Here is a 22,924-nt window from a genome sequence, read left to right as displayed (position 1 = left end):
TTTTCTGAGTTACTGCTACTGTACTGTTTCTTTAGCAGGGTGGTAGGTAAACCCTTGTTCCTTAGATCACGTGTCTTTAATTGTACACGTGCACACAACTATCATAAGTGCTTTGCCAGAGGAAGGATAGGTGATATGGCAACATGTAGCAGAAACGTTTAACCAAATTTAAGGCCACCAGGAAGTGTTGGTAGGAATTACTAGGCAAATAAACGTATCCTGGGGGGAAAATCCCAGTAAAGGGAATGGTATGGGGTGCAGGGCAGAAATGCGAGAACAGGGATCCTAGGTCTGCCCTAGGAAGTAAAAAAAGTGAGTGTAACAGGATAGCAGAGGATGGCAGATGATGCTGCAGCAAACAGGAGGGACCAGGTCTCAGAGGTCTTGCAAATCCTGTGAAGGAACGGGATCCTTCCCTGGAGGCTGAAGGTGGCAAGTATGGGAGCGAGATGCAGGCTGGAGGAGGTTGGCTCCATATCTTACATCGTCCCCATTCCAACTCCTCCTCGGCCTCATGCCCTTGACCTTGGCTTGCTGTTGGCTTCTGGCATTTGTCGTAGCTTTGCCCAGACCTGACCCGTCATCCTTTCTTAACCCCCATGCAGAGCGAGACCTAGGGGAGGTGAGCAAGGGGCCCCGGGCACAGAATGGAAGGACGCCCGGGGAAGGAAGGCTCTGCAACGGCCCTGCTCGGCATCTTTGCCTGCACTTCTGACCCGACAACCACCCTGTAAATGAGTTTCTGGTCTTCTGCCAGCTATTCTCTGGCCTTGGTCTCAACCTCCATCCTCCTTGTCTCTTCCTTCCCCCAGCCTGCCTGGTTTGGCTTTCTACTCCATCTCGGCCTTTCACAGCCAAGTTAGGCAAGGCAGTTACACATAAAGAGATAATTAACAACGTGAGCCAAGAAATACGGACCACATGAGTGGTACAAATCATGTGTTTCAGGAGTTTGGAGGAGCTGGGCCAGGCTGGCTTTGGATGGATGGAGAGCAGGAAGGAGGCTTTATAGGCTAAAGGAAGACTGGGAACATTTTTTGCCAAGAGCAAAGAGATCATTAAAAGTCATGAAGAGATAAAAAACTGGACAGGATGTGGGATCCTGTGGTCCATGGCCATGAAGTACAAGGCTGAGATGCCACCACTCCTAACTCCTTGCCTACAGTAACCATTACTAATAAATTGTGGCATGCTTTTCCATGGAGCCCGAAGAATTCTTCTCAGAAGGATTCAGAGCCTCAGAATCCTTCTCAACACAGTGCTTCAGAAGGACATTAACAAGAGAATGGATTTAACATGGAATTGTTATTTGCTATCCTTGACCATAGACTGCAGAGTGGGAGAAATGGTCAAACCGTATCCTGTTGCCTTGCCTCCAATGTCTCCCTATTTTACAACTTCGATTTACAACTCTGCCAGTCACGTCTCCAATACTGGGCGTCATTTGACGTACCGGCAAGAAAATGTAGAATCACAGAGTGCGAGAAGGAGGAGGGATCTCTCACATCATTGAGTTCAGTACCTCCATTTGGCAGCTGGAAGAAACATAAGGCTCAGAGGCCAGGGCGGCGGGGGCTGGCGTGTTTATATAAGTGCCAAATAAAACCTAAATCCAGATCTTTTGACCCTGACCTTGTACCAGCAGCTCCCAGTCCTGGAAAGGAACAGGAACCTGACCTTCCCTGAGAACCTACCACATGCTTGTCTTTGCTTATGGGAGTTTTTCATACAGCATCTCTCTTAAACCTGCCGGGGCAGCGTGATCCCCAATAAAAAGGCAACTGACATCCAAAGACAGGTTCAAGTCAAAGGCTAATGTGTGACAGAGGCAGGATTCAAACTCTATCAGCCCCAAGACCTGCTTTCCCATATGGTCCCCAGGTGGATGCTCCAAGCTTTTCTGGAAACAATATTAGGATTAGGGCTCTCTGGGAGGGGCAGGTGGTGAGTGAGACTTTACTCCACGCTGAGTGACTGTTGTTTACCATAGCTTCCTGTTCTTGGTCACATCTGGGGGCAAGCCCAGCGACTACCCTGTGGGAGGAGGGCAAGCACTGGCCAGGTAGAGGGCTCTCTCTGCAGTGAGTTCATTTGCCACAAGACGAAGCCGCCTGCTTTCCACCATGCTCATTTGATGACTTGCCAAGTTTTACAGTGTTAATTTAAGCTCTGTAGCCAAAGTGACTCTCTTCAGTTACAGCCAGTGTGCACTTAAATGTCAGAGCTTTGCTGAAAAACCACTTGGGTTTGAAGGAAGTCATTGTGTTCGGTAAAATCTGGCCACATTTTATGTTTATGGCCTTTATTAGGGGATCCAGCTGAGCAAGTTAGAACTGCCTCTCCTTAGTCCGTGAAAGCCCAAAACTCTAGGATTGCAGGAGTCACACACTGAAATAACGGCTATTGTATGTGTACTAAATGCCTTGTGCCCGTGTATACAATGTGATCCTTGTCTTCCTAGAGCTTCTAGTCTAGCAGGGAGCAGGGGAAAGACATGGAAAGAGTAAATACATAAATGGAAGTGTTGCGATTAAGTGTTACTGAGTAAAAGGGTGGGGGCCCTGTAAGTATTCCGAGGGGACCTAATGGGCAGTCGGAGAGGTAATATTTGAGCTGGGTGACAAGTGCTGGGGGGGAGGGGATTATTCCAGAAAGATGGAATAGCAGGAGCAAAGTCACAGAGACAGGAAAGAACTTGGTGTGGTCAAGAAATCTATCTCCCAGTGTCCATCCAGAAGCCACAAGATCCAGCCTACATCCAGGGCTGACGTGTGTCAGGTGTCCCCAGTGCCCGCGGGACTGAGCACAGACCTCACTTGCTCTAACAAGCCAGGCTCACATGCACTACATGTAAAAATCAAGCCGTACATCTTGTAGGTGCTTCCTGTGTCCTGTGACCTCATCGGCCTTCTTGGTTACTGAAACTTGGCCTTCATTTTTTAGCCGTGTCTTTGGTGCCCACCTTCCCGGCCCTCCTTCCCTTGGCACCCTCACCCCCTGGAACTTGCAAGGCTAAGCCATCACTGTCTCCCACATCTTTGCCCTCCACCCAGTGGCTCTGCTTCTCTGGCACAGTCCTTCCTGTCTGTAGCCTCCTTCTGGTTTAGGTCTTTCTACGTCCTGCCAGCTGTGACATGTCCCAGGCAGAGCTCCCCTTCCCTCCTTTCCTCATCCCCTGCCCCACCCAAACCTCCATGGAAGTTTCATGATGTCATCTTCCACAAGGTCCAAATGCCAGTGGTTCTCTTTCCTATCCTTTGTCTACCCTCCATGAGAGGGTCTCCGAGGTCACCTGTAGGTAAGACTTTTGAGAATCTCTGTGTGTCAAGTCATTGGTCAGCAGAGCTGCTCATGACCTGGGGACCAGAGAACGCCGGCTTTCTCTTGTTTATCTCAGTGGCATTGGGCAGGGTCCAGAAGTGGTGGGCTAAACATGCCGAGTCCACGTCTTCTGCTCCGATGCCCAGAGACTGCTAGGAACCCAAAGGCTGCCTTCGAGACAGATGCCATCATCCTCTGCATCGACGAGTTCCTTTGCACAGAAGGGAGGAGAGCAGGGATGACCTCTAGGTTAACAGGTGTTCTCAGTCTCTAGGGAGGAGCCTGGTGCACTGTTCCACCCTGAGCCCGGCGCTCTGGAAGGCAGCCTGTGTCTTGTCTCGTGGGCTTCAGCCAGACATGTGAGTCCTCTGCAGTTATATTTTTCCCTGAAGGTGGATGTACAGGAGAGCCCAAGAGCAGTGATTATAAGGTTATTATAAAATAATAACGTACACAGGAGCTTCCTGAGCCCACAGCCAGTGCAGAAGTGACTCCTGTTATGTGTGTCTCATGGACAAGAGGTTGAATGAGCCAAAGTTGCCCCTTCGCAGACACACAGTGGGGACAGAATGGACTCAGGTGTCCTGCCCCTACCTCCTTGACTGCCAGTGCTCAGACTGAAGCAGGCCCAGGGTTGAACACAAATCCGCACATCCCCCTCCCCGGGGCACCGCTGAGGCTTGGGTAGAGAAGTCGCCTGCCAAAGGTGACACAGCAGCAGGTGCCAGAGCAGAATATTTGCATCTAGTTCTCACTGGCTCCAAAGCTGTGCTTTCAAATACTACGTCCTCCCCCCTAGCCCAGCCCCACCTCTGCTGGAATCCCATGATCTGTCCTGGGCACTGTTTGCCCACGTCTGTAGGAGACCCTGGGCAGGGGTGGAGTCGGTAACTGCATGTGCAGAAGCCCAGGGATGGGAGAACAACCAGCATGCTGGAGGAAGTGAAAACCGTCAGCGAGGCTGTGCCATCGAGTGCACAGGGGTGCAAGCCCTGGGCTGGAAGGCTGGGCGGGGCCAGGCCCCAGGAACCTCAGGGCTGTGCTGGTAACTACAGGGGGACGTGATCCGCTTTACGCCTCGCAAAGATCCCTCTGGCTGCTGAGAGAAGAGACTGGACGAGGAAGGCAGGAGGGAGATCAGTTGTTTGGAGGCTGTTCCAGAGTCCTGATGAAACACGACAGTGGTCTGGACAAGGGCCGTGGCCATAATGCAGGAGAACGGGAGTGGGTTCGAGAGCCCGTGAGTGAGATCACCCCGTTCCTTTTACTGTGCACTGAGGGCAGACGGGAGGTGTGGCTGCCACCCTTCCGACTGGAACCACAGCAGATGCGCCCACTCTAAGGTGAAATGGTGAACCGACTCTTCGAGAAACAGGTCTTGTAAGAGAGCTTTGTTACGAATCATGTTCTGTGTTGTGTTGCCGAAATATGCCAAGTAATAGCCTCCGTTCCAGTTGCAAAAGAATAATTACCCTGACTCTTTGTGTTGTCAGGAACATATAGACAGTATTCACAGGCTTTCATTGCAAATCTGAGCAAAGTGAATTGGAAGTCAGCACGATCCCCAGAATGTATAGGTCATGGAAATAAAGGTGCATAGCCTGGGGCCTTCCATGGCTTCCTCTCTTCCATGAACTTCGGTGGGGATCAGACAGGTCCTTTTCTCTTCAGTACCAGCTGTGTGGCCTTGGCCCAGGGACAGCCTTTAGTCTCAGTTTCCCCATTTGGAACTGGAGACATGAACAACTGCCTCACAGAGTTATTCTGAAGACCCCGCTGAATATCATTTGTATAGTAACAGCTGAGCTGATGGCATGCTTATTATGTGCCAGGCATTTTCCTAAGCATTCTGTATATAATCACTTTAATCTCCTCGGTAACCTCACGAGAGAGGCGCTATTATAATCCCCATTTGAGAGGAGGAAACTGAAACACAGCGAGATGGAGTGACTCACCCAAGGTCATGCAGCTAACAGGAAACAGAGCCAGGATTTAAATCCAAGTAGTGTGGTTCCAAATCGTCTGCTCATAACCACCACACGGTGCCACCTGCCCGCGTGCACAGTCCAGTACCTGGCACATGGCAGACACCCAGTGGGAAGGCTCATTTCCTTTCCATTGGCTCTAAATAATACACTAAATGCAAGACAAGCTCAGAAAGTGGAAAGGCAATCAGTTGCCTTCCAACTCTGACAGCCTAGAGTGACCAACCAACTGGTGTGAAATAGATGGGCAGACGAGAAGGCATTCACTTCCTAACTCCAGGGGTAATTAAGCAAAATTCAGAGTTGACCTTAGAGTGCACTTATCTTGGTGAACACTGAGAAATGTATAGAATTGTTGAATCATTAATTGTACACCTGAAACTAACATAACACCGTATGTTAACTACACTTGAATTAAAAAAAAACAAAGAAAAAACAAAGTTGACCTTATCTTGGATGAAGACCTATGGTCGTTGATGGATACGATTTATAAGTGTGAACATTATCTACCAAACTCTCCAGTTGACAGTAGCTGGCACGCGGCCTCTGCTGTCCACTCAGAGATGATGACTGCTCCCTCAGAAGCCTCATTCATCAGCTCTGGCCCAGTATTTCAGATTTGTCCCACATTTATTAAGCATCCATCACTTATCGATGATTGAGTGATTAAATGCCATCAGCCACATATTTATTCAAGAAGTACTTGCAAAGCACCTGTCTGTGCCAGGCCTTGTGTTAGGTGCTGGAGACAAAAACTGAGTGAGATGTGGGTTCTTCCATCTAGGAACACAGAGTGAAGGAGGCTGTGCCATCGAGTGCACAGGGGTGCAAGCCCTGGGCTGGAGGGCTGGGGGGGTCAGGCCCCAGGAGCAGGTAAGCAGAAGTCGTGAGAGCAAAAGCTTTGAGGGCCAGAGGAGGGAGCGATTGGTTCTGCCCCCAAGAATTGCACAAAGACCCCACAATGGAGAGGTCATGTGGCCAAGATCTTGAGAGATTATATTTGTTCAGCTGGAGAAGTAGTGGCATTCTAAAATGACACATAGAATGGGCTAAAGCCTAAAGGCACAAAAGGATGTGCACATTCCAGAACATTCAAAGTTCAGAGTGGCTGGAATGATTGTGGCAAGGCCTCCAAGACACTGTCCCTCGACACTCAGAACAGAAGATCATTTTTCTTTATTTTCTTTTAAATCAAATTGCATCTAGTTCAAGCTCTTAGTCACTGAGGTCAGCGAGAAGTTTCGCATGATTCCTTTCTTTGTATCTCCCTCTCTCTTGGGTTCTATCAGAACTCAGGGCTGAGGACAGATGGACCAGAAGACGGGCACCTGGCTCTCTCCTTCTGGTGATCACTACTCTGTGTCCAGGCCCATGTGGTCCGTTTTAGGATGCTGCCTCTGCTGGGAGACTCTGTGGCTTCCTCCACGTCAAGCACTGCAGCAGAGACCATTTTTGTTAACTTCTCCACCGGGGCAAGGAAAACCCAGATCTTTGGTCACAAAATGTTTAGTCTCTTCCTTGCAGGGTAGAAGGAATGGAAAGAGAAGGTGCATGAATTCTTTGCTGTTAAATCCATGGATACAAGAAACAAGACACAAACGGACCCAATCATCTTCCCGAAACCAGAGTGGAAATAAGGGAGAGCTCAGTGGCTCTGCAGACAGTGGTCCTCTGAGAGACAAGATGGAGAGAGCTGGAGTTGGCCGTGCTCAGCCTGAGTGGTCACCTGTGGTCTGGTTTAGTGGGCACTGATGAGTGGCTCTGTGTCTCCTACAGGTGTGGCAGTGTGGTGGCAGCGTGGAAGTCCTGCCTTGCTCTCGGATTGCCCACATTGAGCGAGCCCACAAGCCCTACACGGAGGACCTCACGGCCCATGTCCGCAGGAATGCCCTCAGGGTGGCTGAAGTCTGGATGGACGAATTCAAAAGCCATGTCTACATGGCATGGAACATACCGCAAGAGGTAGGAAGCCCCTGTGAGGATGGGGTTTTGTGGGTTGGCTGGGGGAAAAAAAAAACACAAAAGCAAAAATTATGGGACTAAACCCTTCTTCCCATGGATCCACCAGAGTCTTGTGATCCATACTAGGGTATACTCTCAGCCCCAAAAGACACCACATGTGGAAGAAAGGAGGCTGACCATGAGGCGTTAAGCTTTGTCTTATCCCCACTCCTGTCCCTGGGCAGCATGCTTAAAGGAAGACGTCTTCTCTCCCGACCTCAGTATCCTCATTTTATTTTATTTTATTATTTTATTTTATTTTATTTTATTTTATTTTATTTTATTTTAAATTTATTTATTTATTTTAGAGAGAAGCCATATAGGAAAGAGGGACAGAGGGAGAGAGAAACCCAAGCAGACTCCATGCTGAGTGCAGAGCCCAGTGTGGGCCCAATCCCATGACCCTGACATCACGACCTGAGACAAAACTAAGAGTCAGATGTTTAACCAACTGTGCCACCCAGGTGCCCCATCAGTGTCCTCATTTTGGTTGTGGCTTGGTCAGTTGGGTATCTGACTTTGGCTCTGGTCATGATCTCAGGGTCCTGGGACCGAGCCCCACATTGGGCTCCACACACAGCATGGAGTCTGCTTCTCCCTCTCCCTCTGCCCCTCCACCTACTCATGCTCACTTGCTCTCTCTCTCTCTCTCTCTCTCTCCCTCTTAAATAAATAAATAAATAAATATTTTTTTAAATAAATAAATTAGAACATTGGAGCAGATGGCTCCAAGTTTACCTCATGTTCCCAGGTCCTCAGTTTCTCTGCTATATAAATATACCAGAAATTACCAGAATTCACAAAACGCACCTTAATCTCCCTGTAGACTGGATTCAGGCTTCTCCATTGAACCTTTGAGCAGAGCAATAAGGAACGTCTATATGCCTTTGAGATTTCTTGAACCACATGCCTTGGAAGGGGATACACTCTCACAGGGACCCCCAGGAGGAGAAGTAAACTGTTCTGGACATGTTTAGGCTGTTTCTAACCTTCACAGAATGTCATCATTGCCTGCCACTGTCCTCTATCCCTCTTGTCACCGACACTTAAGAAGCCCCAGGGAGAATGAAGCACGAGAGACTATGGACTCTGAGAAACAAACTGAGGGCTTCAGAGGGGAGGAGGTGGGGGAATGGGATAGGCTGGTGATGGGTAGTAAGGAGGGCACGTATTGCATGGTGCACTGGGTGTTATACGCAACTAATGAATCCTCGAACTTTACATCAGAAACCAGGGATGAACTGAATGGTGACTAACATAATATAATAAAAAAACATTAAAAAAAGAAGAAGAAGCTCCAGGGAGAAAGCAATGTTTCTCTAGTAGATTTGTTCAGCCTTGCCACATGTCATATGAAAACGACCTTGGACCACTGAGTTGGGAGAACCCAACAGATGCCAGCCACAGGGTCCCAACCTGCTTACCAGCCTGTCTGCCTGGAGATCATTGCTTATGTTGCATTGTCTATGTGAGACAGCTGTTGATGGCGTGACCTCCTTCTTTCCCCCTTGGGAGTCCTTTAAAAAGTTTTAGTTCTTTCTTCCTAAAAGGGAAATGGTTGATTTTTGCCTGAAGTTTCCATATGAAGGCCCTGTTCCCTGATCTCTTGACCCAGCTAATGGGTCTGGCTAAGTGATTGAGAAAATAGGCTGGGCCACAGGCGGGAGCTTTTAGGCAGCCCCCCATCACCACCACCACCACCACGGGGAAGGAGGCTTGGGTTGGGAGGTGTACTCCCACAACCAGTGACATTTCAGCAGTAGAGAGAAGAATGAGGAGCCAAGAAGTACCAGCCAGGGTGCGGGCAACCTTAATGAACCAGCCCCAGGATTGCATTCCTGACAGTGGGAGTGTTTCTAGGGAAGCAGCAGTGCCTGCTGGACCCATCTGTGGCTGTGGGCGTTGGATCACGGTGTTCTGGGGAGCATGCTGACCACCACTGTGGGTGTCCTCTGATAGCAAAATGTTAAGAACGCTTGGAAAGTCCCCCAGGAACTTAGCAGTAAAGCATCATAGGTCCCCAGTCCCTTAGCAAAGTCCTGTCCATACTCCTGCCACCTTCTCTCTGCACCCCAAACCTGCAAACCTTTTAGACTTCTCGCCTCATTGTGGCTGCCAGATGTCGACATGGACATTAAACCCAATGAATGGCAGAGAAGCAAGTGAGAAAAGTAATTGGAAAATGATGAAACTCAGTGTGTGTCGTGACTCCTCAGAAGGGTAGTTCAAACCCAGTCAACTGGGTGGGAGGAGAGGAGACTGAACTCAAGAAAGGCAGATGAGGGATGGGAGTGTCCAGGATAAAGGCTCAGGTGGAAAAGGAAGAGGTCAGTGTGTTTTTTAAAAATCTATCCCTTGACCCCCGCTGTTCCCTGCTTTGTCAAATTCCCCCTCCTACTTCTCAGGCTTTTGGAAAGAGTCAACACCTTTTCCCCTCTATTCACTTCTCAAATCATATACCAGTATTGCACAACATTGCTTGTGACAAAGCATCCTAACTGCTTAATGGACATTTTAAAGTCTTTAACCTACAAGATCCCACCTTTCCCTTGAAACTCTGTACTCACTTGGCTCCATGATGCCACAGCCCACTATTTTCCCATCTCTCTCTGATTGCTCCTAATTCCCTTGTGGGCAACTCTCACCTCCCTCGGATGCGTAAGTGCACCCAGGGATCCCTCCTTGGCCAGCCTCTCTCATTATCCATCATCTCCCTGGTGGCTCCATCTGTTCCTGGGTGCTTCTGTCTGTTGATGACTTCCTAACTAAGATCTCTAGCCCTGACTTCTGCCTTTAGCTTCAGACCTACAGCTGCACATCTCTGGGTGCTGCCTTGGGCACTTCAGACTGAGTCTGCCAAAACGGAGACCATCCTCCCCCCAGAGCTGCTCCTGTCCTTCCTCCCCCCACAGTGTAGGATACCGCCGTCCGCCCACAGCTACTGAGCAGCTTCCTTTGATCCTTCTTTCCCTCAAGCCCCGCTCCCAGCCCATCACCGAGCTCTCGCCTGTCCATCCCCAGCCCCATCACGCCTGACTTCAAGCCTTGTCTCTTCCTCTGCAAGAGCGTCAGACTGGCTTTCCTGGCTCAAGCCTTATCCCCTTCACATCTATCATCCATACTACCCAAAGTTATCTTTAAACAAAACAAAACAAAACAAACTCACAGTGACCACGTCATTGCCCTGCTTAAAATCTAAAGGACTCTCCACTGTGCACAAGACCAGGCATTAAGCTCACTGTTTGACCTGCTTTGTCTTCTGCCCGCCTCCAGCCCCCTGCCCCCACCCTGTCCTGGAGATCGTGGACTGCAGGGACAGTGAGAACTCCAGAGTCCGTTCCACATGCTTTCTCGCCTCTCGCTCATTCTGTCCTCTCTGCTTAGAATTCCCCACCCACTGCCTCTTCCCCAGCCTCCACCCTACCCATTTCTCTCCACCCTATTAGACTCAGCGCCGGGGACCCCTCCTCTAGGAAGTCCACCTCCGTGGGAGAAAATGCCCCTTTGCCTGCATGTCTCTGTCATTGCATCATCACCCTGTAAAGGAATGTTCTGTTCTGTAAAAGCCTCTCTCTCTTTCTCTCATTAAACCAGGGGCTCTCAAATCTGGCAGAACTCTAAAATCACTTGTGCTCCAGCCCCAGAGATTATGACTTAATTGGTTTGGAAGGGGACCAGGGACCTTTTTTTTTGGAAAGCTCTTCAGGGATTCTCATGTCCATCCAGGGCTGAGAACCACTGCATTAGACTCCAGGCTTTCTGGGGACACAGTGTGTTCTTCCCCTTTGTGTTGCCAGGCCTCGCACAAGGCAGGGCTCATGGTCAGAGCTCAGTAAAGCCTTGCTGATGCTTATTAACAAATGTATCTGCTGGCGGTGTGTGTCATTCCTTTCTCCCTTGGTCAGTGGCTCCTAAAAGCACATCTGCAGACCAACCGCATTAGAATCACTTGAAGAGCTTTTTAAAAATACTGCTTCTGGGTCTCATCCTTAGAAATTCTGATGAGTAGGTGCCTAGTGGTGCCAGAATCTGTTAAAAACTTTCTGGGTGGTGGTTTGGGGCTGCCAGGTTTGAGTAATACTGGTTTAGCTCATGCTGCTAGTCTTTCCAAATCCACCCTGAGCATCACCTACTCCAGGAAGCCTTCTGTGACTGCTCACCCTCCCTTCCCTGCCATCCTGGCTGCCCCACACAATGAGAGGGACTAAGGGCTCCTTCCTCGTCTGCTCTCCTGTAAGCTCTGCTTCCCTACGTGCTCCACATTGTGTGCAGAGAGACTGTTCACTTGTCTGGATCTTCCAGATCCTCCTTTCAGGCGAAGTCCGTGCCTTCTTCCTGTTTGTATGCACAGTGCTTAGGACAACACCTGGCACGTCCTGAAGATGAACTGACAAAAAAAGAAGAGGGAGGAACTGTGGGTGCCACGTGCCCCCCGTGTTTTCCCCAAGAGCGTCCCCAGCTGCCCTTGGTGGGCTGGCATCCCAATGCCTGTGCTCAGCCGCAAGTACATCCGTTCCCTGTTTGACTTCACCTTTTGTCTGCAGCATCCTAGCTGCGGGGACAGAGCTGGGCCCCTTCGACCCTGCCCAGCGGCTGCCTTGAGAGTTAAATAAATCAGTGTACGTAGAGACTTTGATCAGTGCCCGGCCAGTAGAAAAAGCACCAGAGAAGCATTACCTCTTGCTGTGGCTGGCCTGGCTTAGGCCTGCCGCCTTCCCACCCCAGCTTTAAAGTGCCCTTGCCAGGCCGCCCTCCTCCTCGGTGGCCTTCTGCGCTGAGCCGTCCCCTCTCACCGCTTCCTTACCACGTTCAGTCCCAAGCTTTTGGAAGGCCAGAGGAGCCGCCAGCTCTCATGTCCCTCCCGTTTTAATTGAAAATCAGTTTGCTTATCAACAAACGGAAAGTCGGTGTGCCGTAAAGCATCAATATTTTCTCACACAGGGTTCGGGAACTCTAGACCCACCTCCACTTCCTCTTGCCCAAAGACAGGCTGTGTACCAGGGAGGACTCACCTAAACCCTTCTTTAGGTTTGGCTATGAGTCAGGGTGCGTGTGGCCGCACACACTGGGGCAGGGGTACCCGACAGCTTTTTGTGTGGTGAGCCTGTTCGTTTCCAAGGGCTGCCATAACCAGTTACCACAAATCGAGGAGCTTTCAACAACAGAATTTGGTTCTCTCACAGTTGTGGAGCCCAGAAGCCCGACATCAAGGTGCTGGCAGTGCTCTGCTCCCTCTGAAGGCTCTAGGGGAGGATATTTCTTGCCTTTCCAGTTTTTGGTGGCTCCTGGGCTCCTGGCATTCCTTGGCTTGTCAGTGCATCACTCCAGTCTCAGCCCCTGTCTCTGTCTCTGCGTGTTCAAACCTCCTCCTCTCTCTTATGAAGATACTGGTCATTGCATTTAGAGCTCACCCTAAATCCAGAATTATTTCATCTACAGATCTCTAATGAATTCCATCTGCAATGATCCAATTTCCAAATAAGATCACATTCGTAGGTTCTGGGTAGACATGAATTTTGCTGGAGACACTATTCAACACACTAGGTATTTGGCAAAGAAGGAAGATATGTTTATTGTTTTTTTAATAATATGGGCCAACATGACCTTCTCTGAGAAAGTTTGCTTATTTCTCAATTTCTTTGTATTATGTTCAGTTAGCCAGCATATATACATCATAAGTTTCTGTGGTAGTGTTCAACAATTCATTAGTTGTGTATAACAATTTCTGCCCCTAATCTGAAAAGGGTTTGATGCAATTTACAGTAAACATGCGGTACAGACATGCTGAACCATTAAAACAGAAAGGCAAAAGTCAATTAATAATAGGAAGAGAAGGGGCAACTGGGTGGCTCAGTCATTAAGCATCTGCCTTCAGCTCAGGGCATGATCCCAGCGTTCTGGGATCGAGCCCCACATTGGGCTCCTCTGCTGGGAGCCTGCTTCTTCCTCTCCCACTCCCCCTGCTTGTCTCTCTCTCACTGGCTGTCTCTCTCACTGGCTGTCTCTGTGTCAAATAAATAAATAAATAAATAGGAAGAGGGAAGGGGCATGATAACCGGAAATATAAGCTGAGCAAAGCTCTGATCCTTGAGTCTCCTAGAAGTTAAAGTAGAAATGGACCTCTGATGGATAGTTCTCCCACCTTCCATTAGATCATAAGGAGAGAGACAAACTTTCCCTTGATCCTGAGTGTAGAAAGTTTTCCCATGGGAACCCCGAATTTAAGAAAACATGAAGGCTTTCCAGAGACAGGTCCTTCTAGTGGCTTCCCATAAAAGCTGAGACACAATGTTAGTTTTCGTATAAAGGCAATTATACCATGAAGGGGGAAGGCCTGGGTCCTGGCAAATAGCTTTATGATATAAGGGTAAGGTGCAGAGAAGTTTAAAGGGCTAATACTTAACAGGTCCCTTGAGGTGAGGGTGGGGGGAGTGAGTAGGTCACATGTATTGCCAGTTGCTCTGTTCAAGACTTTATAAATATTTTCTCGACCTGGTCTCATCCATATAGCTCAGGCTCAGTGGTAGGTCAGGGTCACAGAGAGCAGTCGAATATGTTTCCTGAATCCAGCAGAGACAGGCCAAGTAGCAGTTGCTGGAAGGGCTCTGGGCAGGAGCCGAGGAGCAGGCAAATCATAGATGAGGTCATCAAGATGTCCTCAGAAGATAGGTCCTCGCTGACATGGTACCGTAACAGTCCGAAACTTAAACCTTCGGGCGTAGCAGGTTCAAGTTTTTTCTGTTGCCTAAATTCTGGTAGGAAAAAATAAGTGCATTTCTTCTGTATCTGCACTTTGTTGTTACCCGAGCCCCCATGTCTAATACCAAACACTTCGTTCCCATTAGGTGTGCATACGTGCAGCGGCCATCTTTGTGATTTTTCTCAGACACTTCAAACATAAACTCTGTCCATTTCAGTCCATTTCATGATCTTCCCAAGCCCGAGAACCTGACCCCAGAGTTGATGCTAGAACCCGGGGGTTCACACAGCCAGCACAGGAGCTGTGGTGTCAGTGAGAGAGTGTATCTTGCTGTCCTCCTCTCTCCCCACTCTGGGCTGGTGTCTCATGAGATAGCACAGGACCTATTTGGTCCCTGGCTCCATGGTGTCACCCTCTGAGATGCCACTGAGTCCCCCACCCGACCCCGAGCTGCAGGGACTCCTCACTGTCCTCAGCTGTGACATCAGCTCTTCCTCAGCTGGTCTGTGCCCAGCTCCATGGCTGGTGTGCAGGCCCGGGGACTCCCTGTTCTCCGCTCTACTCTGGGACCACAAGAAACGTGGGGGCTTCTCCCTCTCACTAACTCAAGGACACATCCATGTCTCCATCACTACTCCTTGCCTGCTGTTCGGTGATGGCTCAGGAGCCACCTCTCTGATATCCCTGGCAAGTGACAGACACAAGTACTCTCTACACTGAGACCCCCAAGCTGAGAGAAACTCTGCGGCTCCCACAAGAGCTTGGGTCTTAGGAGGCGGAAGGGCAGGCTCATCCAGAAGCATAACACAGGTTAAAAGCGCAAACTCCAGACCCAGGTTGAGGGGGTTCGAATCTCAGCTCCACCTCTTATCAGCTGTAGGACTTCGGGCAAGAGGTCGCTGAACCCCTCTTTGTCTCAGTTCGGCATCTGTAGAACAGTGCTACCCCGTAGGTGTAAATGGACCACAGCGCGTAAACGGAAACACTCGGGCCGGTCTCAGGCAGAACAGAAGCTCGCACTTCACAAGTGTTCTACAAGCCTTCGCTGTCACAATGATTAGGAGTCGTATTTGAATTAGTATCATTCCATCCTCAACTCTCCCCTTTCCCTCTCTCTCTCTCCCTGCACAGCTCAGAACCTCTCATCTTCTATCATGAGATAGGAAAAAACCTCACTCCAGCTGTGCACTTCGGTTTCTTTCACCTACATCTGGGCCACAGCTTTTTCTCTTTCATTTGTTTTCAATGGCTCTGGACGACAGTCCCCATCAGTGCTGCCCTCATGTTTCAGTGTCCACATGAGGACGGTCGTGGGGTTACACACATGCGGGGAAACGAATGAGCTAAGTCCCCACGTCCTCCCTTCACTAGACAGTGTCCAGGAACCCAGGTGGGGAGGTCTGGGGAGCAGCTGCACCCGGCAGTGGTGGGAGCTCTGCATTTGCATACCTGTGCAGGACTCGGGGATCGACATTGGGGACATCACGGCGAGGAAGGCTCTGAGGAAACAGCTGCAGTGCAAGACTTTCCGGTGGTACCTGGTCAGCGTGTACCCAGAGATGAGGATGTACTCGGACATCATTGCCTACGGGGTGGTAAGAAGCGGCCCCCTGGGGCTTCATGAAGACACAGAAAGGAGGGCCAGATAGAGATCCGGGGTGGGGGGAAAGGACAGAAGGAGACTGCAACCTCATGCGGGACCTCTAGGAGACCAGTGGACAAGAGGCAGCCTCCCATGTGGGACCCCTGGTAGACCAGTAGACCAGAGGCAGCTTTAGGGTCTTAAGCAATTTAGCTCCAGCCTCAAACCTGCACATCTACTTAATAAGACAAAAACCTGCAGTTAGGGTAGGCTTACAAGGTAACATAACAAACACCTACTGCTCCCCCAGCATGGGTGTCTGAGGTTCTAGAAACCAGCCTGCGTGCCTCCCCTTGCTAAGGGCTTCCACTTTCCACTCACACACACAGCCTCCAGGAAAGGAATTCTGGAACACAACCTTCTCCAGTTCACTGTATTTTGGGGAATGTTTTAGGACCACTATTGATTGGCACAGAGCAGTTGCCCCGATGGAAGGCAGAGCACAGGGTTTGGATCCAGACAGACCTGGTTCCAATCTTGACCAAGCCACTTGTCAGTCAAGTGTCTTAACATCTGTGGGCCTTGGTTTTTTCCTCTGTTAAATGGGACAAAATAATACTGTGCCCCTAGAGTAGAACAAAGTCTAAGATATATAAATATCTTATGTATCCTGACAATTTGTATGTTCTAAGGTTAAAATGCTTTGAATATGATAAACTCTACCCTTCTCCCAGTGTTCCCAGGACCATTCAACTCTTAAAGTATTTTTAATGATACCTGATTGGTTTTTTGGTATCTCACCTGGTTTTTGCTTCCTGAACACATAGAGCTTTTCTGCTGACAGTTCTAAGCCCTCAAAACTACATAGGTTACTGACGCCAAAACAGAAAGGCAAAGTGACCTTCCCATGTTCACATAGGTCAACAGCAGAGAAACTGAGTCTAAGACATCAGCTTCTGATATCACTCTGCTTCTTCCCTTTGGAAAGTATCCCCTCAGACCTTTTTGATATCCCAGGATGAAACTCAAAGGGAAACCTGCGGCCTCTTCCTTAGATAAGCTGTGGTCAGAACCGAGTTCAAGGCTTGCCTCAGCAGAGCATCTTCCTGGAAGAGGAAGAAGAATGCTAGCTGAGGACTGGCCTCTATGTTCTCTGTGGGCCTCCCAACTCTGACATCCTAGGATTCTACAGGACACAGAGGCAGGATCCCAGGAATCTCCCCACCCCCCATCAGACCTCTGTTGTCTAGCAGGCCAACCTGTAGGAAGAAGTCATATCATCCCACAAGAGTTTCCATGGCATGGTTGACACGTCCTGAGGAAATCACTCAGTGGCACCTTCCCTCTCTACTTCTCAGGCTGGTGTAATTTGGGTGCCAGAAAGCTTCTTAGCCAATGCCACCCAGCTATTACCTGAGGCTCCATATCCTGTTGTCCCCATGGGAACACACCGACTCTGAAGTGCCCATCAGCCCCATGTGCCCCCCACTCTGGGGCCTTTCTAAGGACACAGATGTTCCTGGTGCCCCCACACTGTGCCCACAGCAAGTTGTGTATGACCCTTGGCCATGGTGGGACCCAATCCAGAAAGGATGCTTATGCTGCTGTGGCTCTGGAGAAACTCTTGGCCCCAAACCCCTGTGAGCCAGGGCCAGCTTCTGGATTCGTGTTCTCACCAAGCCGTCAGCTGTAATTGAACAGTATGAGCCACGGTGGGAAAGAAACAGTGGAGGGGAGTGTGTGTGTGTGTGTGTGTGTGTGTGTGTGTGTGTGTGTGTGGCCATTGCAGTTCCGGGTCTTGGCTAAAGGCATCCTTGCCTTCCAAGCAAAAGGGGTCTCCTCTTAAAGACACGTACAACAGGTTTACCATGTGACCCTCTTTCCGCCATACCCAGAAACCTTTAGCTGATCCAACAGTAAGTGGCAGATACAGGGCTGTGATGTGAATCTGTCTGAGTCCATAGTTCGAGCTGTTTTTACTCTGATTGGCTGAAAAGTCACTCTCTCATCATCCCAAAGGACTGAGCAGTGCTAGCCATCCCTGGGGCTGGCAGAGGTCTCTGACCCCCCATATGTCCATCTGTCAGCCGCTGCTCAGGGCCCAGCCAGCCTCCCCTCCCTTCTGGCTCCTCCACAGGCTGGGCTCTGACAGAGCAGAGCCACGCTCTCTTGTCAAGGAGCATAATGAACTCTTAATGGGGGCAAAAGGGTGAAGATGGGCAAAGCAGGACACAGCCGCAAGAGCAAGAGGATTTGCTGAGGCTGAATCATTCTTCCTGGTGATTATTTTTATTCTGAAATGCAGTGACCAGATGTCTTCTCAGTTTCTTTTTACATTTTCCATTCCAACTGATGACAAACTACATTGCTCAGGTCAAATAACCTCCTGGGACTTTCACTGAGGCCAGGGTCAAGTCTATAACCTAACCCATTAATCCACTAACAGGTCCCATTAATGACTCCTGTGGGCCCCATTGTGTGGGCATGGGTCTCCCCTGGATCACTGAGCCCCGTGTCCAAGAGGCAGGGTCTTTGGATGAATCCCAGCTCTCGTGCTGAAAGCAGAGATGGAGCAACATCTAGAAACAGACCTACCAGCTTCTGGAAAGTTAGCTTTGCCAATGACTCTCTGTGCAATCTTGACAATCTACAAAACCTTAAAAGCTATAGTCATACCCTCTCATGGGGCATTTTTCATAGTCTCAGGATTGTCGCCATTTGCATGATGGGAAGAACTTGCCATTCATCCATTTGCCAACATTATTCATTTGGGAACGCCATTCATTTGTTCATTGTCTTCATTCATTCATTCATTCCACATATATTCTTCTGTGTGCCAGGGCTGGCCAGTGTCAGAGCCGATGAGAAAGCTTCAGACCTAGCCTGGTCAGATGGGGGAGACAGGCACGTGAGGAAGGGGCAGGGACACAGCATGCTAAGCACAGCAGTAGGAGAAGTGGAGATGCTGGTGAAGCAGAGGGCCATGGCCTGACACCCAGGCCTGGGTCAGGAAAGACTTCCAGAGTGACAGAGAAGCTGAGGAGAAGGATGATTTAGCCAGACCAAGGGAAGGCGTAAGTAGAGGCGACATGGGGAAGTGTCCGTGCCCCGGGAGTGGCCTCACAGACAGGGACGTGAGGCAGACCTTCCGCCGTGCCACAGTTCCTCATCCTTCAAAGAGAGAATATCGCCGACCTGGCCGGGTTCCTGTGAGGCTGAGAGGTGGCACGTGCTTACCATGGTAGCTGGTGCATGGAGGCGGCCATAACAGCTAGTTGCCCTGGGTGGCGGTCAGCAAGGTCATAGCAGTAACAGGAGTAGCTAACAGTTACTGCGCAGTTGCCGTTTGCCAGGCCCTGTGCTCCCTGCTTGCGGATACGGTTGCTCTTACCCCTCCTAACAGTCCTACGGGGGAGGCACTGGTATTATCCCTACTTGAGAGAGAAGAAAACAGGCAAGAAGGAGGTGTGTTCTCTGTCCACGACTACACAGCTGGAGCCAGGATTCCATCCCAGCCTGTCTGTCCCGACAGCATCAACACACCACCTGCTTCCCAGGGGAGGGATGACGCAGAGCTGGGGGGACTTTATCGAAAGGCACCACCCTCCTCCTCACCCAGAGGATGGCTTTGAGAGCCTAGCAGAAAGCCAAGTCTGACATCAGGCTCTCTGGACCTTTCTCTCTGCGACAGCAGTTAGCAGGTCTCACTAATGGATTATGGTTCTCGGCTTCAGGTGTGACACCCATCTCTCTGTGGGCTGCAGGAAAAGTCCAGAGTGTGTTGACACAGGCTCCCTCACAAAGGCAAGCCACATAGTTGTTTTTTAAAAGCGCATTTGCTGCATAGATGTTTGTCTGCCAAGGGAGCTGGCACATGTTTATAATTCTTCAGGACCTCCAGACCACAAGTCTGGGTTTGAGATGCTGTCACCCGGTAGAGGAAAGGAATCTCAAGAGAAAAGAATTTGATTCTGTTCTTTGCCCGTGTCAAGAACAGGGTCAGCCTAGAGCACAACTGTGCCTCTTGTCGTCCCGTTCCGCACCCCTTCACTGGGTTCACTGCATTCCTTCTGCAAGTCGTCAAGACCGCGGAAGCTCGGCCACTGTCAGTCTCTGGCCTACTTGGCTAGATGACCCACCTGTGGTCCTTTGCCCTGGTCTTCCCTGAATTCCAATATCCATTTCCTATTCTAAACAGAGCGCTTCGCTGCTGACAAGAGCTGTATAAGCTAGCTCAAGTTAAGGTGGGGAGCGATGCCGCAAAGTCGCTTATGGGCACAGGAACTGAAGTACAGCTGGGCATGGGCACTGGAGCTGGAAGCCACTGAAGCCATAGCAGGACACAGTGTCTCTCATTCTGTCTCATGTTTTATCTCTTCCTTGGCCACAACTGGATTTCTCTGCTTACACCTGGCCCAACAGATCCCCCAGACCCCATCTAAATGGCCTCACAACTCTAGTGGCCACCACCCACGAACCACCAACTCTCTCACTGAGATTCTAGCATGGAATAAGAGGGTGATGAGATGGTTCCATTCCAGAAAGAGAAGGATGGAGGAGAGAGAAAGAAAGAGAATTATTAACTCCTTCTAAATTGCCTGTTGGTGCCCACCGTGGTCTACTTAGCTGAGGCTGGTGAACAGGGCCATGGGGACTGTAAGCTGTCCTTTCCAGGGGCTGGGAGTGGGCTTATGCCAGAAAGAGACATTGAATATTGGCTTTCTTACCTGACATGGTGAGGCATTGGTTCTGTTGTTTGCTGTGTGCCTGTAGGAGAGGGTAAGAGACACCTCTCTCTTCTCGTACTCCCTTGGCCCCTCCTCTCTTCTTCACCCACCAGAACTCCCACTCTGGAGAATCCTCATCATCTGGACGCCACTGGGGCCAGGCCAGCCACTGCTGGATCTGTGGGGGGCAGAAAGGACCTGGTCCCAGAGGACCGCTCAGGCCTGAAAGCAGCTAACATGTTGCCCACTTCCCCCAACCTTCCAGAGCAAAGACTTCTACCCAGGGACTATTGAAAGTCCTGGTGCCACCCCTGTGGAAATGGAGGGTGTGCAACACTAGCACCGTCTTTTGTGTGTGCACGCGTGTGTATCTTTGATTCCCACCTAGACTGTCTCAACGTATTGTTTAACAACATGAGAATGCTCCTCCTTCGCAGGAGGCTGGGTTTCCCTTAGCACCTTTTTGCGAGCCAAAGGCTGGTGCTTGTTGTCTTCCGGAGTATTCAAGGGGCCTCAGGTTGATAACGGAAATGGAGCCTGTCTCAGTGGAATGCTGGCTTCCCCTGATTTAATGCGTTTGTTTCTCTGCTCCTTTCTCTTTGGCGTGGCCACCTGTCCTCTGGTGTTCAGCTGCAGAACTCTCTGAAGACCGATTTGTGTCTCGATCAGGGTCCAGACACAGAGAACGTTCCCATCGTGTACATCTGCCACGGGATGACACCTCAGGTGAGTTCCCGAGGGAGCCCCCTGCTAGGGGTGTGCTCATGTATGTCTGGCACAGGGGAAGGATGGTTAAACTCATGTGAGGAGTATGCTTATGAGTAAAAGGGGAGAGTCGTACCTGCCTTGCCTAGAAGGAGGCTGGGATAACAGATGCTGGGGTGCCTCAATCCTCGGGGGAGGGGGGAAGCAAGGAAGGTGATCAATTTCTAAAGAGGAACACCTGCCTTCTTTGGAGAGACTATGGGTAAATTGCAGTCCTGGTTCTGGCAGCCATGCCCTTCCCTAACAGGAGGGAACCCAAGGGTCCTCTAAGCTCTCTGACATCTCAGAATCCCTTTGGAGTGCCATTTCATGGCCTTCTGGGCTCTGTCCTTTAGTAGATCACAGCTGCAGCCAAAATTTATAGCCACGAGAGCTTTTCTAGCTCGTGTGACCTTCTCCTGGTGGAGAATGAGGGGAAGCTACCAGCAAAATAAGTTATCCTAGGAAAAATTAGCCAGTCACAGCCTAAGCTTCAGATGTCCAAAGAGGATGCTAAGACAGAGACAAGAGAAATGGCCTATTCAACAAAGTACAAAGGACAACCATTGCCCATGGATGCCATAGACTGACCTGTTCTGATTTGACAACATTTTCGGAGTTTACTTATCTTACCTCCAGTAGTGCAAATGATTTTTTTTAAAGATAGTATAGAAGATATGTATATTTGTGCAATTGTACGTCCATGTTTAAAAGAGTCATTCCCCACCCCAACGTACAACCGAAGGCAATCATGATGTGTGTCATCGGCGAACTGTGCTGGCACTTCTCGGCGACTGTCCGCTGTGACCTCTGCCAGCTCATCGTTTCTGTGGGCCCAGCTGCTGTGGCATCACTGACTGGTCGGTCGCAGGTCAGCAGATTACGCTATCCCCACACCACACAGTACGGCAACTCATTCTTCATCCTTACAATGCTGTGATATTTCTCATGGATGACTATTTTTTTTAAAGATTTTATTTATTTATTCGACAGAGATAGAGACAGCCAGCGAGAGAGGGAACACAAGCAGGGGGAGTGGGAGAGGAAGAAGCAGGCTCCCAGCAGAGGAGCCCGATGTGGGGCTCGATCCCATAACGCCGGGATCACGCCCTGAGCCGAAGGCAGACGCCCAACCGCTGTGCCACCCAGGAGCCCCTCATGGATGACTATTTTTATGTAAACTTTTTATTGACATCTAACATAGGTACAGGCAGTAGACAAATTATAAGTGTACAGATTAGTGAGCTTTCAGAGCAAACACACCCACAGAACCAGCACCCGAATCAAGAAAAAGAGCCTGATTCTGAATTTAACATAAACAGGATTATAGGGTGTATGCTTTCTCGGGCTGGCTTCTTTCTTTTGTTGTTACATTTATAAAGTACTTCTGTCCTGCTATGTGTAGTTGTAATTTTTATTACTGTGTAATATTCCATTTTATGAATATACCATATTGCTATATATTTACGGCTGATGGACACCTGAGAGTATTATGAATACTGCTGCTATGACCATCATTGTTCGTGTCTTTCAGTGCACATATGTACTCATTGCTTGTGGATTTATACCTAGGAGTTGAATCGCTAGTCATAGGGTTGCTCTATGTTTACTTTGAGCAGACACCATCTGTATTAGTCTTCTGGGACTACCATAACATAATGCCACAGGAATTTATTTTCTCCCAGTTCTGGTACCTGAAAAGTTCAAGATCAAAGTGCTGGCTGATTTGGTTGCTGGTGAGGGCTCTTTCTGGGTTGCAGATGGTTACCTTCTCTCTGTGTCCTCACACAGCAGGGAGAGAATGAGTAAGCTCTCTGGTGTCTCTTCTTGAAGGGACACTAATCCCATTGGATCAGGTCTCTAC

General features: G+C 49.7%; 1 protein-coding gene across 1 annotated transcript in view; it reads left to right on the top strand.

Annotated features, from left to right (window-relative positions):
- The window catches only part of GALNT18 (polypeptide N-acetylgalactosaminyltransferase 18), a 328,800-nt gene that overhangs the window by 266,561 nt on the left and 39,315 nt on the right, over positions 1–22,924 (top strand). Inside the window, exons 7-9 of the mRNA XM_002928032.4 lie at positions 7,083–7,268; positions 15,465–15,602; positions 20,947–21,042. Coding sequence (XP_002928078.2) covers positions 7,083–7,268; positions 15,465–15,602; positions 20,947–21,042 — 420 coding nt within the window. The remainder of the gene's footprint in view (positions 1–7,082; positions 7,269–15,464; positions 15,603–20,946; positions 21,043–22,924) is intronic.

The sequence above is a fragment of the Ailuropoda melanoleuca genome, chromosome 16 (genome assembly GCF_002007445.2).
Source record: "Ailuropoda melanoleuca isolate Jingjing chromosome 16, ASM200744v2, whole genome shotgun sequence".
In the NCBI taxonomy this organism is placed as follows: domain Eukaryota; kingdom Metazoa; phylum Chordata; class Mammalia; order Carnivora; family Ursidae; genus Ailuropoda; species Ailuropoda melanoleuca.
The sequence above is the reverse complement of the archived record's forward strand: the minus strand, read 5'-3'. Positions and strand labels throughout refer to the sequence as shown.